At 52.1% G+C, this 17,369-nt stretch overlaps 1 protein-coding gene across 1 annotated transcript in view; it reads left to right on the top strand.

Moving 5' to 3' along the window:
* UBN2 (ubinuclein 2) overlaps nt 1-17,369 on the top strand; it is a 63,961-nt gene that overhangs the window by 39,502 nt on the left and 7,090 nt on the right. Inside the window, exons 10-16 of the mRNA XM_045288914.1 lie at nt 3,360-3,489; nt 5,884-6,002; nt 6,443-6,556; nt 7,144-7,287; nt 7,885-7,935; nt 9,230-9,272; nt 12,092-13,624. Coding sequence (XP_045144849.1) covers nt 3,360-3,489; nt 5,884-6,002; nt 6,443-6,556; nt 7,144-7,287; nt 7,885-7,935; nt 9,230-9,272; nt 12,092-13,624 — 2,134 coding nt within the window. The remainder of the gene's footprint in view (nt 1-3,359; nt 3,490-5,883; nt 6,003-6,442; nt 6,557-7,143; nt 7,288-7,884; nt 7,936-9,229; nt 9,273-12,091; nt 13,625-17,369) is intronic.

Here is a 17,369-nt window from a genome sequence, read left to right as displayed (position 1 = left end):
TTGGGAGTGAGTAGTACTCTTTCTGTCGGTCTGTCTGACTTGTCGAGGCCTTAGATGGACGCCTTTTGGGACTACACACTGACTGAACTGTTCCTTTGATGTTCCTCATGCCTTTTGTGACTGCAGAGGAAGATGATGATGACGAAAAGACTGATTCATCAGAAAAAGAAACACTTGAAGCAGCGGTTGATATTTCTCTCTTTTAATCTTTTCTCCTGTTTTACGAGCCAATGCTTTCTTACCTTCACCCGCAGCGGTTAGGCGTGAGTCTTCTAACAGCCTCCTCTTTCTCCAGGTGACTGGCATGGGCATGTCGTTGCAGTTCTTTGAGTTGGACACTGTTCAGTGCAAGTTCAAAAGCTTCCATTGATCGGCCTAGACTTCCTTGCATTACATAGAATGGCCCATGAGCTACCAAAGGTCCACATTTTGCTTGGTCATTTTCCAAAGCATAAGCGGAACGTCCAGACTTGAAATAACTACCCCCGTCTTTTGCATTTTACAGCCCGCATGCAGAGGGTCTCCTTCTTCACGCAGAAGTACACACATCTTCAGAGAAATTTCCCTTTTATGGGCCTCTAGTTGCACATAATGGATTAATCAATTCCTAGTTTTCCCAGAAGAAGCTCAAATGATTCCTGGATTGACAAAATCCCCGGGACCCTCTAGAGCTCCACAGCATTTAGGACCAAGGAAGCGCTGCACAACCAGTCCTACCTCACTGAGTGCCGGTCGGTGCAGAGACCCTCAGGCCATCTGTCAGTAGCTGAGATGGTGGCACCAGTTGGGTAGCACCATGGGGCCTGCGAGGACACAGCTCTCAGTGGACAAAACTGAGCCAGCGCTCTCCTAGTGTCCCAGTCTGCACACGTCAGCACTGTGACAAACACGTTCCCAAACGGAATGGAATCTCCCAGTCACTCGACACCATGTCCTGTGTCTCCGAAAGGCCGCCCGCTGGGACCCCTACAGTGCCATGACTGGTTGCTGTTAGTAACTGGCTCTGGTCTGTGGAACCACAGCCTAGAATGCAGCCCGCCTGCGGGGAGAGCTTGTTGTGGTCAGTTCCTTTGGATGCAGAATTCCATATTGAGTCTGTGTGGAAACAAGGCAAATGCTTCCTGTCCACTCCCTCACCTCCCCAGCTCTGGGTCAACACCAAACTCTGTTAGTCCCCAGGGCGTCCTTACTACGCGAGCTGCCCCAGGGTCTATGACCGGGGAGTGGACTCACTCTTCTCTCTTTTTTCCCACTGGGAGCCTTTAGCTGACAGGATCAGGTCCTCCAGCGGCTGAGACTGTTCTGGTCTGTTTACCCTTCTGGAAGAGGAAACAGCTCGCCCTGGAGAAATCTGAAACCCTTCCCTAGGCCTCCGCGTCGCCGTTTGGCAGAATACCCAGGCTCTGGGGACCAGCTCCTCCCGGGTGTGATGGGAACACCACCGCCACCACCTCCTTGGAGTTCGTCTCTCTTCTTTCTGCGAGGCTCTGCCCCAGTTCCTCAGGCCCTGTTGTTCAGGGTCAAGGTGTTTCCTCTCTTTGGCTTTATTTCCTCTGCCCTCTTTTTTCCACTTCCTAAACACAGATGTCTTCATTCTCCGGACAGCATTGCTCTTTTAAGGCCTGAGGTGTGGGGTTACTTGGGTTCTCATGATACAGCATTCCTGGCCCTACCTCACAGAATCATTTCATTGTTAGAAACCAAACCAAGCTCACTGTTGTCAAGCCATTCCGACTCCCCGGGACCTTGGAAGACAGATGGGACAGCCCCTTAGGGCTTCCGAGGCTGTAAGTCTTTCAGTGGAAATTCCATGGGAACAGAAGAATCTTGTATACAAAATCAGTGCTCATCAGAGCAGTCAGGTGATCAAATGATGCACTGCATTGGGCGAATCTGTTGTACAAAACCTCTTTGGAGTATTGAAAAAGCAAGGATGTTACTTTGAGGACTAAGATGAGCCTGATGCAAGCCGTGTTACTGTTAGTTGCCTCGTCTGTGTGAAAGTTGGGACATTGGATAAGGAAGACCAAGGAAGAATTAATGCATTTGAATTATGGTGCTGGCCAAGAATATTAATGGTACCATGAATTGCTAAAAGGACAAACCAATCAGTGTTTGAAAAAGTAAGGCCAGAGTGCTCCTTAGAGCCAAGGATGTTAAGACTTTTTCTTGTGTCCTTTGGACTTGTTGTAAAGGGGAAGGACCTCAAGCTTGGCAAAGTCGAAGGGCAGTAAAAGGAGGATAGCTCTGGACAAAGTGGGTTCACAGCAGTGGCTGCAACAAGAGGCTCAACCACAGAAACGATGGTGAGATGGCGCACGACCGGTGACATTTCATTCTGATGTACATGGTGTCGCTCTGAACTGCAGCAGGCTTGGTGACACCGGACAAGGACTGTGTGCTCTTATCTGACCCCAGGTTTAACCTGTTGCCCTAGTCATGTTTCCAGATGAGCCTCTGCATTTGACCCCTGCCCCTCTGAAATCTTCAACAGGCTCTGTCACCAGCTCCCGGAAGCACAGTGTCCTACAGTTCACTGTTGTCTGAAGTCACAACGTAGCTGCTTGGTCATGGTTACTGTTGGTTTGGTGGCAGGGTTTCTGTTGGATCTTTGAATCCCTTTCATGTTTAAGTCTTTCCACACCGTCCCTTACTATGAAATGTGATAGGGCGTGGTTGCCACGTTCCGCATCTTGGCCTTGATCTTAGCCTTTGAATGGACTTGCATTCTCATCTTCCTTCCGTAGCAGCTGTCTTCCATCTTGGGAAGGACCTAATTATTAGTTAGCAGACTTACCCTGCTAATTATGCTGAAATGCGCTGATAATTACAAACTCTTGTTGTTTAAATTTCTACTTCCCGTGAATCTATATACCCTTTTAGGAACTTCTTTCTCAAAAAACTGACATACAGGTGGAAACCACAGCTAGAGAATGCGGATGAAATGACCAAACCAGCCAGTGTCTCCTTTATGTCATCAGGGAGACAGGTTGCTCACAGCTCAGGCTTTTCCTCGCCAGAGCCCGGGAGGGGAAGGGAGGGACCGGCTCAGCGACACGGGCGGGGCAGTGCTGCTGGAGAAAGGAGCTTCCTGTCATCACTCGCCCTAAAAAGCTCCCTGACGCCACTGTTAACAAACGGTCATTTGCCAGCTTATTGGTAATTCTTGAAATCACTCTTGTTAGACTCACATCACTCTCTCCAAGGTTGCTGTTTATCGAGGTGTTTTACGCAATGAATAGCGACCAATCTGATGAGCGGGGGGAGACAGAGGGAGCCAGCTCGCTGGGGCTGCCACTTGGCTGTGTGATGCGCCTGGAGGAAAGGCTGCCTCGTTTACTACTTCTTCTTGTTCTCAGCATTGAGTTACAGCTGCAGGAGCTGGGCCCTGTCATTCGGAGCGGCGTCTATTCCCACCTGGAAGCTTTTGTGCCGTGCAACAAGGAAACGCTGGTGAAACGTCTCAAGAAGCTCCACCTCAACGTGCAGGTGAGCATCGTTGCTGGGCCAGTCCGCCCCCGTGTGGGGCGTACACAGGGGGCCTGAGAGCTGGTGCTGGACAGAGACGAGAAGGTGCCAGTGGTGGATCCCCTTTCGACAGGTGTCGGCTTAGAGGAGAAAGAAACCAGTGTTCACTGAGTCCGAGATCTCTGGGCTGTTCAGTTGATGTCAGTTCTGTGGCTGATTTGCTTTGCTCTCAACATCTTTATAATTCAGTTTTTTATTCCCAAAACTGGATTTAACGTCTACCTCCGCCACGCTCGTGCAACTTCATCATGAAGACCAGTGGGAAACTCGCAGGACATGTGCATACTTAGCAGGGTGCTGTCCAGGCCTCCCTGCATAAGCCGAGGCCCAGTTCCTCTGCCAGGGGCCGTCCACCGTCTCCTCAGTGTCCCACTTGATGGCGTGGCGGGGTTGGGAAGCCATTCTACGTTCTGTGAGAGGATTTTCAGCACCTCTGCTGCCCTGCTGAAGCCTCGCATGAAATGTTTGAACTCTGTAGAACTTGCAAGTGATGAGAAATGACCCAAATGCAGTTAAGACGAAATGAGGGATGTTTTTTCTGTGAAGTAGAATTTTTAGGGACTCCAGTAAGATGCAGCAGCCCGCAAGAGATATGGATGAAGGTGCTTGTCCTTTCGTGTGCACCTGCAGATGCGGCGACTCTGTCCACTCAGCGCAGCCATGGGCTGAGCTGGTGACCCCAGAGGAGCATGTGGGAGGGTCTGAGTGTAGGCACTGGGCAGTACTGACTGTTGGCGGAGGGAAGCTGCATGGACAGGTGGAATTTACTTAAAGATCAGGTTTGTGGCTGTGCCAACTCCCTTCATATGGTGAGGGCTGGAGCCGCCTCGGAAACATTCCCGCGATAGATAGGAAGCAGAACTTGAAGCAGGGAACCGACTGCAGATGATAAAGTTTCTTCCTAAGACACGTTGTGTGGTCAGAGCTCCTCATGGCCCTTGAGCGTCGGCTTAGCTTTTCCTTGCTTTTCTCTGCCGTGCTTTGTCTCAAGTTGGGGTCTGCACGTTCCACAAGCTTCCTGCAGTCGGGGGCTTTCCCAGGAGCGTTGGGAGGCCCTCACAATGAGTAGATGTGGGTGCCTTCTGAGAAAGGGGATCCCATTGTCCAGTCTCCTGCAACTTGCTCCTTTCGCAGCCCATGTCTATGTATCTCCCAAAGTTAACTTTGTTGTTGTTAAAAGTGTTGGAAATTTATCCGTTTGTACACAGCAGTGCTCAGCTGTGTGACTACGTCCTCGGAAACTCTTATCTTAGTGCCGCTAGATGTTCCTGTGTTGTAACGAGTGGGGGGATGTCCGCTACCTTGGTCTTGGAGACCACCCTTCCAGAAATGGGTTCTGGGCGTCAGTGTCTCTCGTTGGTCTCTTTTTGGGTGGGGGGAGGTTGATGGCAGATCCCCACCATGTGTGTTGTGATACATCTCTATTCATTGGCGTGCATGTGGAACATGTTTCATACTGAAGACTGCACATGTTACATTCCTGAAAGCCCAGCCTTTGGCACGCCAACCTTCTCAGAGCAGTGGCTTCCGTGAAGGAAAGTGAGGTCAGGACTGGGAGGGAGATTGACGTATCAACCACCCTACACCTGGGGCACGAACAGAAGTTTGTTTTGAGCAGCTCCAGGTGGACTTAGTTCTTTGCAAGATGAATATTTGCGAATTGCTCAGTGAAGATTGTCAAAAACACACCTGTTTGCCCTGCCTTTTGTCCCGAAGCAGTACGGCTAAGGGTCTCCCAGCCCCTTTCGTGTCAGACAGGTCCTTGCGATTTTGCTTGAAGCCCAGTGTCCACAGTAGAAAACGGTAAGAGACAGATGCCAGGCCGTGCTTCCCAGTGTCCCACTGCGGGCCCCTGCTACAGGGAGGCTGACCCCAGTAAGCTGCTGACATCGACTTGTTCTCCTGTGACTCTGTTGTAATCACCTCTGTGTTGCTTATAGCTCTAACATAGAGGGAGACATTTTAAGAATGTAAGGGATACTATGAGTGATTATTTGGGGCATCAGGCAGAAAGTGGGAGCCTCCTCGACTAATCAGAAATACGGCCATCCTAGTAGTGCAGCAGGTTTAGTGTTGGGCCACTGACTGCACGGTGGGGGCTCTCTGCTCTGCAAAGACAGACCGCCCCAGAAGCCCCAGGGGCAGTTTGGCCCTGCCCTGCTGGGAGGCTGGGAGTCAGATAGGACTTGATGGAGTTTGGAAACTTGGTGCCATAGGAGAAATGGCCAGGTGTAAACGGGCACATCTTTCACGTGTGTGCACCATCAGTTTCTAAAGCAGAATTTTCACCTTGGAAGACTCAGAATAGATGTGGGAGGTGGGCTTGAGACAACTGTGTGCGTTCGTTCTCCTCAGGATGACCGGCTAAGGGAGCCTCTGCAGAAACTGAAGCTGGCCGTGGGCAGTGTCATGCCCGAACAGCTGTTCAAGTACCAGGAGGACTGCCAGGCGCGCAGCCTGGCCAAGTGTGCTCGGTATGTTCCCTCCTCTCCGCGTGGGTCTCTGCCCTGGACAGATGTCGTAGCTTCTAGGGACTGGCACCAAGGAGCCTGCCACTGACATGACACCGCTGAGCACATTCTACATGGCAGAGCTGTTTTGGTGTCAAAGGAAAGAGGTGCCTGTGGGCTGAGTGTATGGATGTGGCCAGAACACGATCTGGTCCTGGTCAGACTTTGCACATACTGAGCTGGCTGGACTTGAACACAGGTCCTCCGTAAACTGGACGCTGAGTGCCCATGCCATTTCTTCTTTAGTCTCAGGAAGACCTGGTCACCAAACCAGGGCGACGCTTTCCAAATTGAAAGCACGACCTGTGTGGAAAAGCAGTGTCCCAAAGCTCAAGTGGCTAGGGGAGTGCATTGTAGGCACGCTAGATAGACTAAGGCTTTGCTCCGTAAACTGTTCTCATCAGGCTGCAAACCGATGAAGAACGAGAAAGAAACGGGTCCGAAGAAGATGATGATGAGAAGCCAGGGAAGCGTGTCATCGGCCCGAGAAAGAAATTCCACTGGGATGACACTCTGAGGTGAGGTTGGCGGCACCCTGCGCTCCGGCAGACAGCTATGCCCAGAGGGCTCCTGCAGCAGGTCCCCTCCCTGCTGAGTGAGATGTGGCTGGCTGTGTATGGGCAAGCATGTGGTTACTGAGTGTGGGTCCAGAGGGGATGCATTTGATCCTGAATCACCTTCACTTCCGTAGCATACTTTCAGTGAGCTACTCTTCTCATGACGTCCCAAGTCACATGGTTTTGGGCAGTGGAGTGGAAGGTGCAGTAAGTTTGTGTAGATAAAGCCCTCTTTCTTAGCAGGGTTTTCTCCTCCCAGAGAGAATGCCGGCTGCTGCCTAGGCTCTTCTGGCCTGGATGCCTTGATTCAAGGTGTCCAAGGGAATCGTTTCAGGTTGGGGAGTCACAATTGCACAATGAGGCTGTTAAAAATGGTTTCTTCTTGTCTCATTTTCTGAGTTCTTCAGATAATATTCTGTATCATTGCTGTCAGATTTCTGTGCTTTTTAAATTTCAAAAGACCTTAGTTTTCTGTCATTTTGTTTAGAACTTTATGTAATTTTGTAGTCAGATTTATTTGTAAACATTTATCTTTTTAATCCGTTTAGAACTTTGTTATGTAACCTTGTTGAAATCAAGTTGGGATGCTATGAGTTAGAGCCAAATAAAAGCCAGTCTGCTGAAGATTATCTTAAATCCTTTATGGAGACCGAGGTGAAGCCGCTGTGGCCTAAGGGCTGGATGCAGGCAAGGTAAGAAGTGTGCTTCTCTGGACTTGTTCCTCTTCCTTACTGCTGTTGTGAAGTGCACACCTGCTCGAACGGGCACACACACGCACATGTGGGCACAGTTAGTACAGAACTCCTGCACCACCCGTCTCAGGCGATATTCAGCCCATAAAGCACAAAGCGATTCATCATGTGCTCTTTCTTGCACTCGGAATTCCCAGGAGAGGGGAAAGGGCCGAGGGAGGAAGGCTGGGAACTCTGGGAGCGGGCTTCCTGTGGGCCATGTGAAGAAAGTAAGGGACCTCGTTCCAGAGTCTGAGCAAAAAAGGGCTCTGGGAGGGGAGGCACTGCCTGGAGTGGTTCTCTGGGAGCATTTTGAGTAAATAATGTTAAAAATGAGCGAACCTATGCTGCCAGTGTGCTGCACCTGGAATCGGCAGGAAAGATGTGTGGCTTTAAAGAAAAGTTATAAATCCACAGCAGTGTTGCAAACCAGAACCCAGTACAACTAGCTTTGGTAAACAGGCTGGAGCGACTGAGGTCAAACCCGCAAACGTGCGTTGAGTGCTGATGGATGGATCATGACCTTCTGGTAAACCTGACCTGTGCTTTACTTTCCAGAATGCTTTTCAAAGAAAGCCGGCGTGTGCATAATCACCTCACTTCCGCTCCGTGAGTAAAAGCAGACTGCCAAATCCCTTCTATTTCTGTTCCTGCTATATGCTCTCACAAGCTCAACTACTCTGTCTGAAATGCAGCATTGCCCCATTCTTTTAAATGTCGTTTTGAACATTGCCCGTGTGGACCTCAGAGCACATTGATGTTCTTGGGGTGGTTTCTGGAATCGTGGTGGTGACGTTGCTGCCTTACACGGAGGGGCTGTCTCACACGGGGTACAGCAAAGAAAGGCTGCAAATCTCACTGAATTGGAAGTGGACTAGGAGGGGCCCTGAGAAAACCGTGGGCAGGGTTGAATGTTCTCTGATCCTAGGCCTTGGGGCCTCAGTCTTTTTTTTTTCCCCTCCAAGTTTTAATTTTACCTTTTTATTGTGAATTAGGTACAGGCTTGTATATCAGATCATTTTAGCATTCAATAATATATACAACTTCGTAGACCTCCCCGGTGGCTTGCCCTGCCCAACCCCCACCCCCGTGTGTGTGTGTGTGTGTGTGTGTGTGTGTGTGTGTGTGTGTGTGTGTGTCCCTGTCTTCTTCCTGTAGGGTATTCTCCGATCCCTTCACCCAGGTGAGTGCCTGTCTACCCCTGGCCTGCTGCTCCTCTTCTCCCACCCCGGGAGCCATCAGAGTGTTCCTTTTAGCATGAAAACCTTTTCTTGATAGAAATGGATGCCGCCGCCGGTCTCTGTGATTGATACACTTCACTGGCTTAGAGTCCCTGAAACCCGTGCCGTGAGGTGTTTCACCATTTCATTCTTCTTCTTTAACAACGCAAAGCATTCCTTTTGAAAGGTGGTTTGTGCTTTTAACTTGAGAACATTTTTGTCCGTGTTTGGTAAGCAAAGCCTTTCTGCCACCCTGTTGGGTGTGGTTAAATTTGAACGTGAGGTTGCTTGAAGCCCTCTCTTTTCACCCCACAATTGTCACTCCTCACAAGTCTTTGAAGGGAGCCCTTTTAGACAGATTTGTTAGCCTAATTTTTTGCTAATAAATTTACTTTTCACCTTTTAACAACAAAATTTTACCGTCTACATTTTGTGTTTCACAAATTATTAGGCCTTTTTTTCCCTCTCCCCATTAATTCAAATTAGGAAAAATATTGCTTTATTCTCCCATGTAAGTGGAATATTTATGCATGGTTTTAGTCCCCTCCCCCCTCCAAAAAAGTTTGTGCAATAGGAGAGATACATATTCCGCTATGTAGATAGAGGGTAGTCATTCGCTGCAACCGCTTGACTTATCCTCGAAGCACGACTGAAACCACCTCTTTTCCCGTTTTCCACCCCAGGGCAAAGAAGAAAGTGATTCCTGCACCTAAACCTAAAGTGAAGGTAGGTACTGGACTACACTCACATCGAGGTGAATGAAAGGTGGGACAGGTCTCTATCTATAGGTGGCTACATCAATAGGGACCATATTCTAAGATGGGTACTTTACCCCTTGTGTTTGGGAGAATCGATGACTGCGTGCAGTGGTAGATTAGAACAGTGTCATTAAGTGACAACGCTCACCGTCCTACCACGTAGAAAGGCTGGATAAGGCGCAGCACAGCCTTTCTGGGGATGTTTGGGAGAGCAGGACTGTCAGATCTCGTAAGGGTCAGAAGTGGAGAAAGAACTGCTAGCTGGGTCTGTCGCTCTGCCACCCCATTCCACGGCTGCCCTTGGGGACCTGCCTGCTGCCTCCTCTGAGTGCTCCCGTGTGAGACTTGGAAGCGGAGCCTGCGTAGAGTGGCCCTCACACCATAATGTGTTTAGGACTAGGAAGCACATTTTCTGGCTGACCAAGTTTTGTCCTGCTGGGGTAGGTGCTCCCTGAAAATCCATTTGATTTGCCCTCGACCACCACCAGGGACCTAGACCTAAATGCTCGGCGGTCTCTGGCTGCCGTCGTGTTGATTCCAGCTCCGAGAATCCTAGCTCAGCACCGGGAGCAACACGAGCTGCAGTGGACTCGGTCCTTCCCCATGGCTTCTTGTGGGGCGATGGCTTCACCTTGCATGTTCCAGATGCGTTTTCCATTTGGCCATTTGCTCCTGCCGCTCGCTTTTTTAAATAACAGATTTTTGTTTATGTTGTGAATAGAAATGTATCCTAGCTTTAAAAAAATAATAATAATAACCCCCCCTCCCCTCTCACACACACATTTTCTATCAGTATTCCAGAGTATGTATTACACAGAAAACAGAAAAAAACACTAGCTTAGGAACTAACAAGCAAAAAAAATTAATTAATTCTTGGGGCTTCCGGCCTTTTTTTCCTTGGTTTCCCCCGGAGGAGGCCGTTTTCCACCTTGGGCCGTTTTCCGGGACGACCCCACCCCCCGGGCAACCCCCCGTTTTGTCTGTATTGGATGTGAATCATAAAATAGTTGACAGCAATTTTTTAATGTTTTTGAAAGTGCATGGAGGGATTAAAAAGTTCTCTGTCAAACGAGATGCAGCAGATGCAAAAGAAAACCACGTATATTATAACCTTTCAAAATGAAAAATAAAGCTATGTGAAGTTGGATCTTAATGAAGGCCCGTGCTTTGAGGTGTGCTGGGTCCATACTCTGGTCAAGGACAGGGGATGCTCTGCTTCTGCAGGTGTGTCTGCAAGGTCACTTTTCCTTTCTCTGTGGCTCCGGAATAAGCTCTAACTTTCTGGTGAAACACACCTGCCCTTGTATGGGGCGTCCCTGTCCAGCCCTCCATCCCATCTATCTGTCTGACGGTCATTCATCCAGGTGGAGTGCTTGTCAGACTGCCCTGTGGGTTTCTGAGGCTGAGTCTTTACGGGAGCAAAAAGCCGCCTCTCTCTGCTGAGGCCGGAGGTTTCACACTGCTGCCCGTCTCAGCCCACTGTCCCCCAGGCTCCTGCAGTCTGATGCGCCTGCATCCTGCCTAGTAGCCACGTGCTGTTCCGTTGGGTAGCTGTATTATTGTAATTATGAAGGGGAAACATTTTAAAATGCCACAGAACCCTAACTTTATGTTGGTGACCCTGGGGTCTCCTGGGCCATGTCCTGGGATGGGCTGAGCCAGCACAGTGAACGTACATGGGCCACATTCCCTGTCCATCTTCACAGGCGAGGGTGGCCTTCCCACAGGTGCACCTGGCACTTCTGGTGGGTAGGCAGGGAGGGTGTTAGAGGACATGCTCAGAAACACTGTGAGGGGCTACAGAGGGGCAGTTCCAGCAGCCCACTTCCTGTGCTGCTTGAGAAGGAGCCCCTTCCCCAGACGCCACCTCACTACTTATGCGCCTGGGATCGTGTCCTCCTGTGCTGTGTAGGAAGGAGGCTCCAGCTCAGGGCCATTGTGTTTGCCTGTCCTTTATGTTTTGAAGAAAGTACTTTTAAAAGCAAATCCTTTTAGATAATGGCTTTATTTCTCCTTGATCTTAGAAAGAAAATGAGTCTCTTTTTCTGCAAAAAAGCCATTGATTTTTAATGTATTTTCCCTTTGAATAATTCTGTTCCTTGAATTTTTAAGCAAGGTCAATTTTTGTCCCATCCTTCCATACAATCTTAGGTATCCAGAGACGCCTTTGTGTTCTTAGCACCGGGCACTCAGCACATGGGTGCTGACTAGATTACGGAGGGCTGTGATGGGGGACCCTGCGCGGAGCACAGTGGGCCTGCTGCTACCGCCGACATCATTGCCGGTGTCGGCTCTCTCCTGCTGGTGTCCGACCAGAGCGGACAAAGTGGGGACACAGCCAGTCTGACCAGGCGGTCAGCATCTTAGCAGATCCCACTGGGCTGGGAGCGGGTTGCAGGGGTTGTCTAGCACAGGAGGGTCAAGGAGACTAGATTAAGGAACCTCCCTGGCTGGGGTTGGGGGTGGGCATGGAATTGTATCTGAAAATCTGATACTAGGGGCAGGGCTTCGTCAGTAATGTGACTGCGACCCACCTTGGTTTCCTGCCCTCTCTTCAGTGAGGCTTCCTTCGGCAGACTCAGCGGGGCAGGTGTGCACCCTGTGCCAGACCCGTGGCTTGAGTGCACAGGAGCTCTGTTCTCAGGAAGGTGTTGGTCTGGGCCCTCTCTACAGACTTCCAGCCGAAAACAGTTTGACCATCACGAGCATTTCTCTTTCCTTTGAACTGGGGTGCTTTTTAACTTTGTGCTTACTCTTGTCTTTCCCCATCTGATGCTGTTATCCTAGGAGTGCAGTCCAAAAAAGGACCAGAAGACTCCCGGTCCCGGGGCCCCTCCTGTGGGCCCTTCCGTGGGCTGCAGCGGGACCATGGCCTCCACCAGTGCCGCTTCGGCCGCAGCCCAGGAGACCATCTGCCTGGACGACTCCCTGGATGAAGACCTGGCCTTCCACTCACCCTCCCTGGAGCTGGTGTCTGAGGCGCTGGCGGCCATCAACAATGGGAGCAAGGGCCCTGCTGTTAGCTCCCGCATGAGCGTGCTGCCCACAAAGCCCCGGCCCGGCCTGAGAGAAGAGAAGCTGGCGAGCATCATGAGCAAGCTGCCTCTGGCCGCTCCCAAGAAGCTGGACTCGGCTCCCACGGCCCACTCCTCCAGCCTCATCGCCGGCCACAGCGGCCTGGCGCCAAAGAAACCCCCGGAGCTCGCTCACACCGCCATCTCATCAGGCCTTATTGCGGGGGCCTCCATTCAGAACCCGAAAGTCTCCCTTGAGCCTCTGCCGGTCCGGCTGCTCCAGCAAGGGCTGCAGCGGTCAGGCCAGATCCTCACTGCCCCTTCTTCGCAGCCCCACATCACTGCCTCCTCGTCTCAAGCCCACGTCACTGCCTCCTCTCACACCCTGGGAGCCTCGGAGGCCCAGGAGGCCGCCTCCCTGGCACAGGCCACAAAGGTGCACCAGCATTCAGCAGTCCCACAGAACTATGTGTCCCCACTGCAGGCGACCATCAGTAAGTCCCAGAGCAACCCCGTGGTTAAGCTGAGCAGCACTCCCCACGTGTCCTGCTCTGTCCCTCTGATGAAGTCTGCGGACAAGCCGCTTCTGTACCGCCTGCCCCTGCCCAACCCCTCATCCGGAAATGGGTCCGCAGGGCCCCACCCCCTGGCCTCCAGGGCAACCCCGAGCACCACTACCTCCAGTAACTATTTAGCCAAGGCCATGGTGGCGCAGATCTCCACGCAGGCTTTCAAGCCTCCTTTCTCAATGGCCGCCTCCCCCAAGCTCGCTGCCTCTCCGAAGCCTGCCACGTCGCCCAAGCCCTCGCCTTCACCCAAGCCCTCTCTGTCCGCCAAGCCTTCGGTGTCAACGAAGCTGACGTCCAAATCCAACCCAGCCCCCAAGCCCACCGCCTCCCCGAGTTCTAGCAGTCCAAACGCACTCGTTGCCCAGAGTGGGCCCTCAAGCAGTGCTGGCAGCAACCCCGGCCACAAACAGCCCAGTGGGATGAGCCTCAGCAGACACTCTCCCACCCTGAACTTACTGCCGGCCCACCGCACTGCCGGCCTCCCGGCCACAAAAGCCCTCCCGGCCTCTTCCAAGCTCACAAACTCAGCTTCCATGGGATCTGCTGGCAAGAACAGCTTGAGTGGAATTGCATTGAATGTACCTGCCAGCAGAGGGGGCACCCTTAACTCAAGCGGAGCTGGTAGGACTAGTCTGTCTGGGGGGACAGGAAGTGGAACACAGGGTGCTACTAAACCGTTGTCTACACACAGACCGTCCTCTGCCTCAGGGTCTTCGGTGGTAACAGCCAGCGTGCAGGTATGTACGGTGCGCACGCCCCTGGGCCAGCAGGGAGGGTGGCGCCGTCCTACCTGTTAGTCGGTCTGATACCAGGCTGGTGATGGCCATGGGGTGCCCTCCGTGGTCCCGCCACAGGTTCTTTGGGACGATGTCTTGTTGGCAGTGTTTTGGTTGGGTTCTGTTTTCCCCAGCCAAGGATCTCCCAGCTGAAATGCTTGTTCACACCTGATCACTTATCACAGTGCAGCCGCCGCCGCTTAGGAGCCCAACCGATGTTCTCGTCTCCGCCCTTCCTTCCCCGCCCCAGCCCCTCTCCTGCCAGATTGATGAGGGGGCTGCAAAACATTCCTGGAAAATGGAATTAAAAGGGCAGTTTTCCACTGACTTTTTTGAAGCTGCTTTGTATTTTTTATTTAATCAGGTGTCTGAACCTGTACTACTCTCTAAGCCATGCATCTTTCCAAATAACATTGTCCCCTGCGTCGATGTTGCAGTCACTTAGCCATGACTCTGTGTCACACTGGTCCCTAGTCCTCCTGTGCCACGGTTTGTCCGAGCCGAATTTGTCATTCAAATCCCCCTTCTGGCCGGCCGACGCGATCCTCTTGAGCATGGCAGTGGTGTGCCTACCACATGCGTTCCCTGGGCCCTCCTGGATGGGCAGAGGGCCCGGCTTGCTCACCCAGTGCTCCAAACGCTCACCCAGTGCTCCGAAGGCCCTCCCTCGTCTTCAGGTAGAGGATTGAATAGGAGGCTCCCGAGGCCACCCTGACTTTTAGGGTTGTTCCCATATAATCAATACGTTTCCACAGCCTACATGCTAAGGTTTCTCCACATGTCCCCAAACCATGCTGGGATTGCCTGGTTTTTAGTGATTTTAGACCCAGAAGGTAATCTCAAGCCTGGCTTTGGTGTGTTTCTGCACCGCTTCTCAAGCTGGGTTGGCTGGGGAGGCTGGAGCCCCTCTCTGCCTCTCCGTCGCCACCCTGACACTGGGTGTTGGAGGTGGCCTCAGCTTCGCCCTCCCATGACTGGTCTTACACATGCAGGGAAGAAGAAGGTCACCTCAGCAGTTCCTTTGTCTTGGGGCGTAAGAGCCTGGGGGTGTAGTGGCTTCACCTTGTGCTGCAAACTACAGTGTCAGTAGTTCGAAATCACCCACTGACCCTTAGGAGAACGAGGAAACATTCTACTCCTGTAGACAGTCAGTCTCTGAGAGCCATGGGGTAGTCCTGCCCGGTCTGGTCCTGTAGGATCGCTATGAGTCAGAATTGACTGATGGCCGGGAGTTTGGCTACTGGTTTGGTCTGTGGAAGTGTTTTCACTTCAGGTTGCTCCTGCGTAGATCATAGTTGACCGTGGATAGCATCTCCCCTTGGCTGGTTACACAGCTTGTGGGCCTCCCACACACCTGCAGCTCCAGGTCCCATTCTGCCGTTGGGGAGTCCTAAAGTTGAAGGACCTTCAGCTCACTATTAGCTCAGCCAGTGAAATCTAAGGGCAGCGGGTATTTCATCTGCTTGCTTTTGCTTTCCTCTGAAGCGCGAAGACAACAAAACAGGCACACGGGCTCTAAGAATTGCGTGTCGAAGTCAGGAATGTCTTGGGAAGGGTGGGAGGCAGTCTATTCCAGTCCATGTTCTCTATTCAGAAGTTGACTTTTTAAATGAATCTTTATGCTGAGCCACAGAGCAGGGGACAGATTGTATCAGAAATAGCAGCTCCCTGCCTGGTGTCCCTCCCAGGTACTGCCTGCTCTCAGCTCTTGACTTTTTCCTCTAGGCATTCCCAAGTCAAAAATCTGGATTTGCCTTCTTACAGTGATTGGGTTTTCATTTGCTCCCTGGAATTACATAGTTTTCTTTGAGTATCATTTCTTGTTCCCTCCTTTGTCACCGCTTGGGTCTTCCTGGTTCAGCCCTGACATTCCCGTGTCTGTTTCCTCATGGAGAACGCTCTGTCGGTGAAGCCCCCTGGAGCGCCTCGCGTGACGAGTACCCGCTTGTCCCTCGCGCTGCACTGATGCTGCTCTGGGTCCTGCGGTCCCGCCCGCACAGCTCATCTGCGTTTCCTCTCAGGTCGACTCTGTCCTGTAATGCCCGGTGTGCATGCTTTAGCTCAGCGCCTCCACCCTGCTGGTCACACCAACAAGGGAGCCCAGCTTCCTATGGCGCTGCAGACCTTGTGAGGGGGGCTGCCTGCTCTCTGCTCCTCCAGGGTACAGGCCCCATCCGGCCTCAGACTGATGTTAGCCACCTTCTGGCTTTAGGCCAGCGGTGCTCAACCTGGGGGTCAAAGGACCCTTTCACAGGGGCTGCCCGATTCATAACAGTAGCAAAATGACATGAAGTAGCAACGAAAATAATTTTAAGGTTGGGGGTCCCCACAACATGAGGAACTGTGTTCAAGGGTCTCGGCATTAGGAAGGTTGAGGACCACAGCCTCAGGCCTTTAGCTGTGCTTTCTCTTCTATGACTTCCCACTGAAGGACTCCTCTCTTGCATTCAAATGGCCAAGTTTCCTGTGCATCCTGCCTCCCACGGGGAAGCCCCAGCGCTCACCTGTACGGAAGAATTGTCTCTCCTGCATCTGTGCCAGGCACTCCTCTAGCGGTGCCCCACAGGGTGGGCAGCACTTGGGTCCCTGCCCTCGGGGAGAACATAGACCAGGCAGGAAGGTGCAGAGACAGAGCTTTGGAGGATGTGCCTGTGCTGTGGGAGAGAAGCCGGGCAGCACGGCCGAGGCGTGGCCACTGACCGTCGCAGTGGGACTGTCGGGGACTCAAAGCCCCTTCTCAGAAAAGCTCGCTGCCATCAGCTCAGTTCCACCCACCGCGGCCGTGTAGGACCGAGTCGAACTGCCCCTGTGAGGTGCGGGTCTCTCAGTCTTCACGGAAGCAGACAGCCTCCTCTTTTTGCCGGGGAAGCGCTCTTTGAAGGCTGCGCTAGAGCAGGGGCAGCTGTAGGAGGAGCCGCTGGGGTAGGAAGGATTGGGAAGTGATGGCCAGCAGGGTGACCATAGGGAGAGGCCGAGGTCAGGGAGCAGAGCCACTTGTTCTGTGTGGTGGGAAACCTTCAGAAGGGTCTTCAGTGGCCGTGGGTGGCTGACTTGCAGCTCAGGGACTGTGGGAATGGCAGAGAGACTCACTGAACAGGAAGGAGTCTGTGATCTAAGGACCAGGGGTAATGACCCACCAAGAAGAGTTCCCCGGAAATGGAACATGGGCCTTGTCCTGAACTGCCCGACTGTGTCCTGCTCACAGCTCTGTGCCCTTCTGAAGACCCGTAGCACCCACCCCTGCAAGGCCAAGAACGATCTACGAAGGGCCACCTGATGTGGGGGTGATCTGATGTTTCCATTTTGCTTTAGAGACACATGTGCACGGGACGTTCTTTAAAGTGTGTCGGGTAGGTCAGGTCATCGCTCTCGTGTTTCCAGATGCTCAGTTTTTGGAGTTGTTGCAGGTGGTGGTGCCTGTCTAGTTTACTGCTTCTTTCGAGACAAGACCATTAGTTCCCTCCTCACTAGGACCCTGCGGTCCTCACAGGGGACTGCACTCAGGCACAGCCTCAGAGGCTCCCTGCCATCCTCTCTGAGATGACCACTTGACGCAGGGTCATTTCTGCCCAAGTTGCTTCAATGCATTGTGCCTGGCTGACTTTTTCTCTCCTGAATGCACCGGTCTGTGTGTCATGGCTGGCACGATAGAAGGAAAGACTGAGTGTACACATAAAGCCAGGGAGGCTTCCTTTGTGTTAGGGAA

This window comes from Echinops telfairi, unplaced genomic scaffold, assembly GCF_000313985.2.
Source record: "Echinops telfairi isolate 266 unplaced genomic scaffold, ASM31398v2 ScPeMD7_23;HRSCAF=83, whole genome shotgun sequence".
Classification (NCBI taxonomy): Eukaryota; Metazoa; Chordata; class Mammalia; order Afrosoricida; family Tenrecidae; genus Echinops; species Echinops telfairi.
The sequence above is the reverse complement of the archived record's forward strand: the minus strand, read 5'-3'. Positions and strand labels throughout refer to the sequence as shown.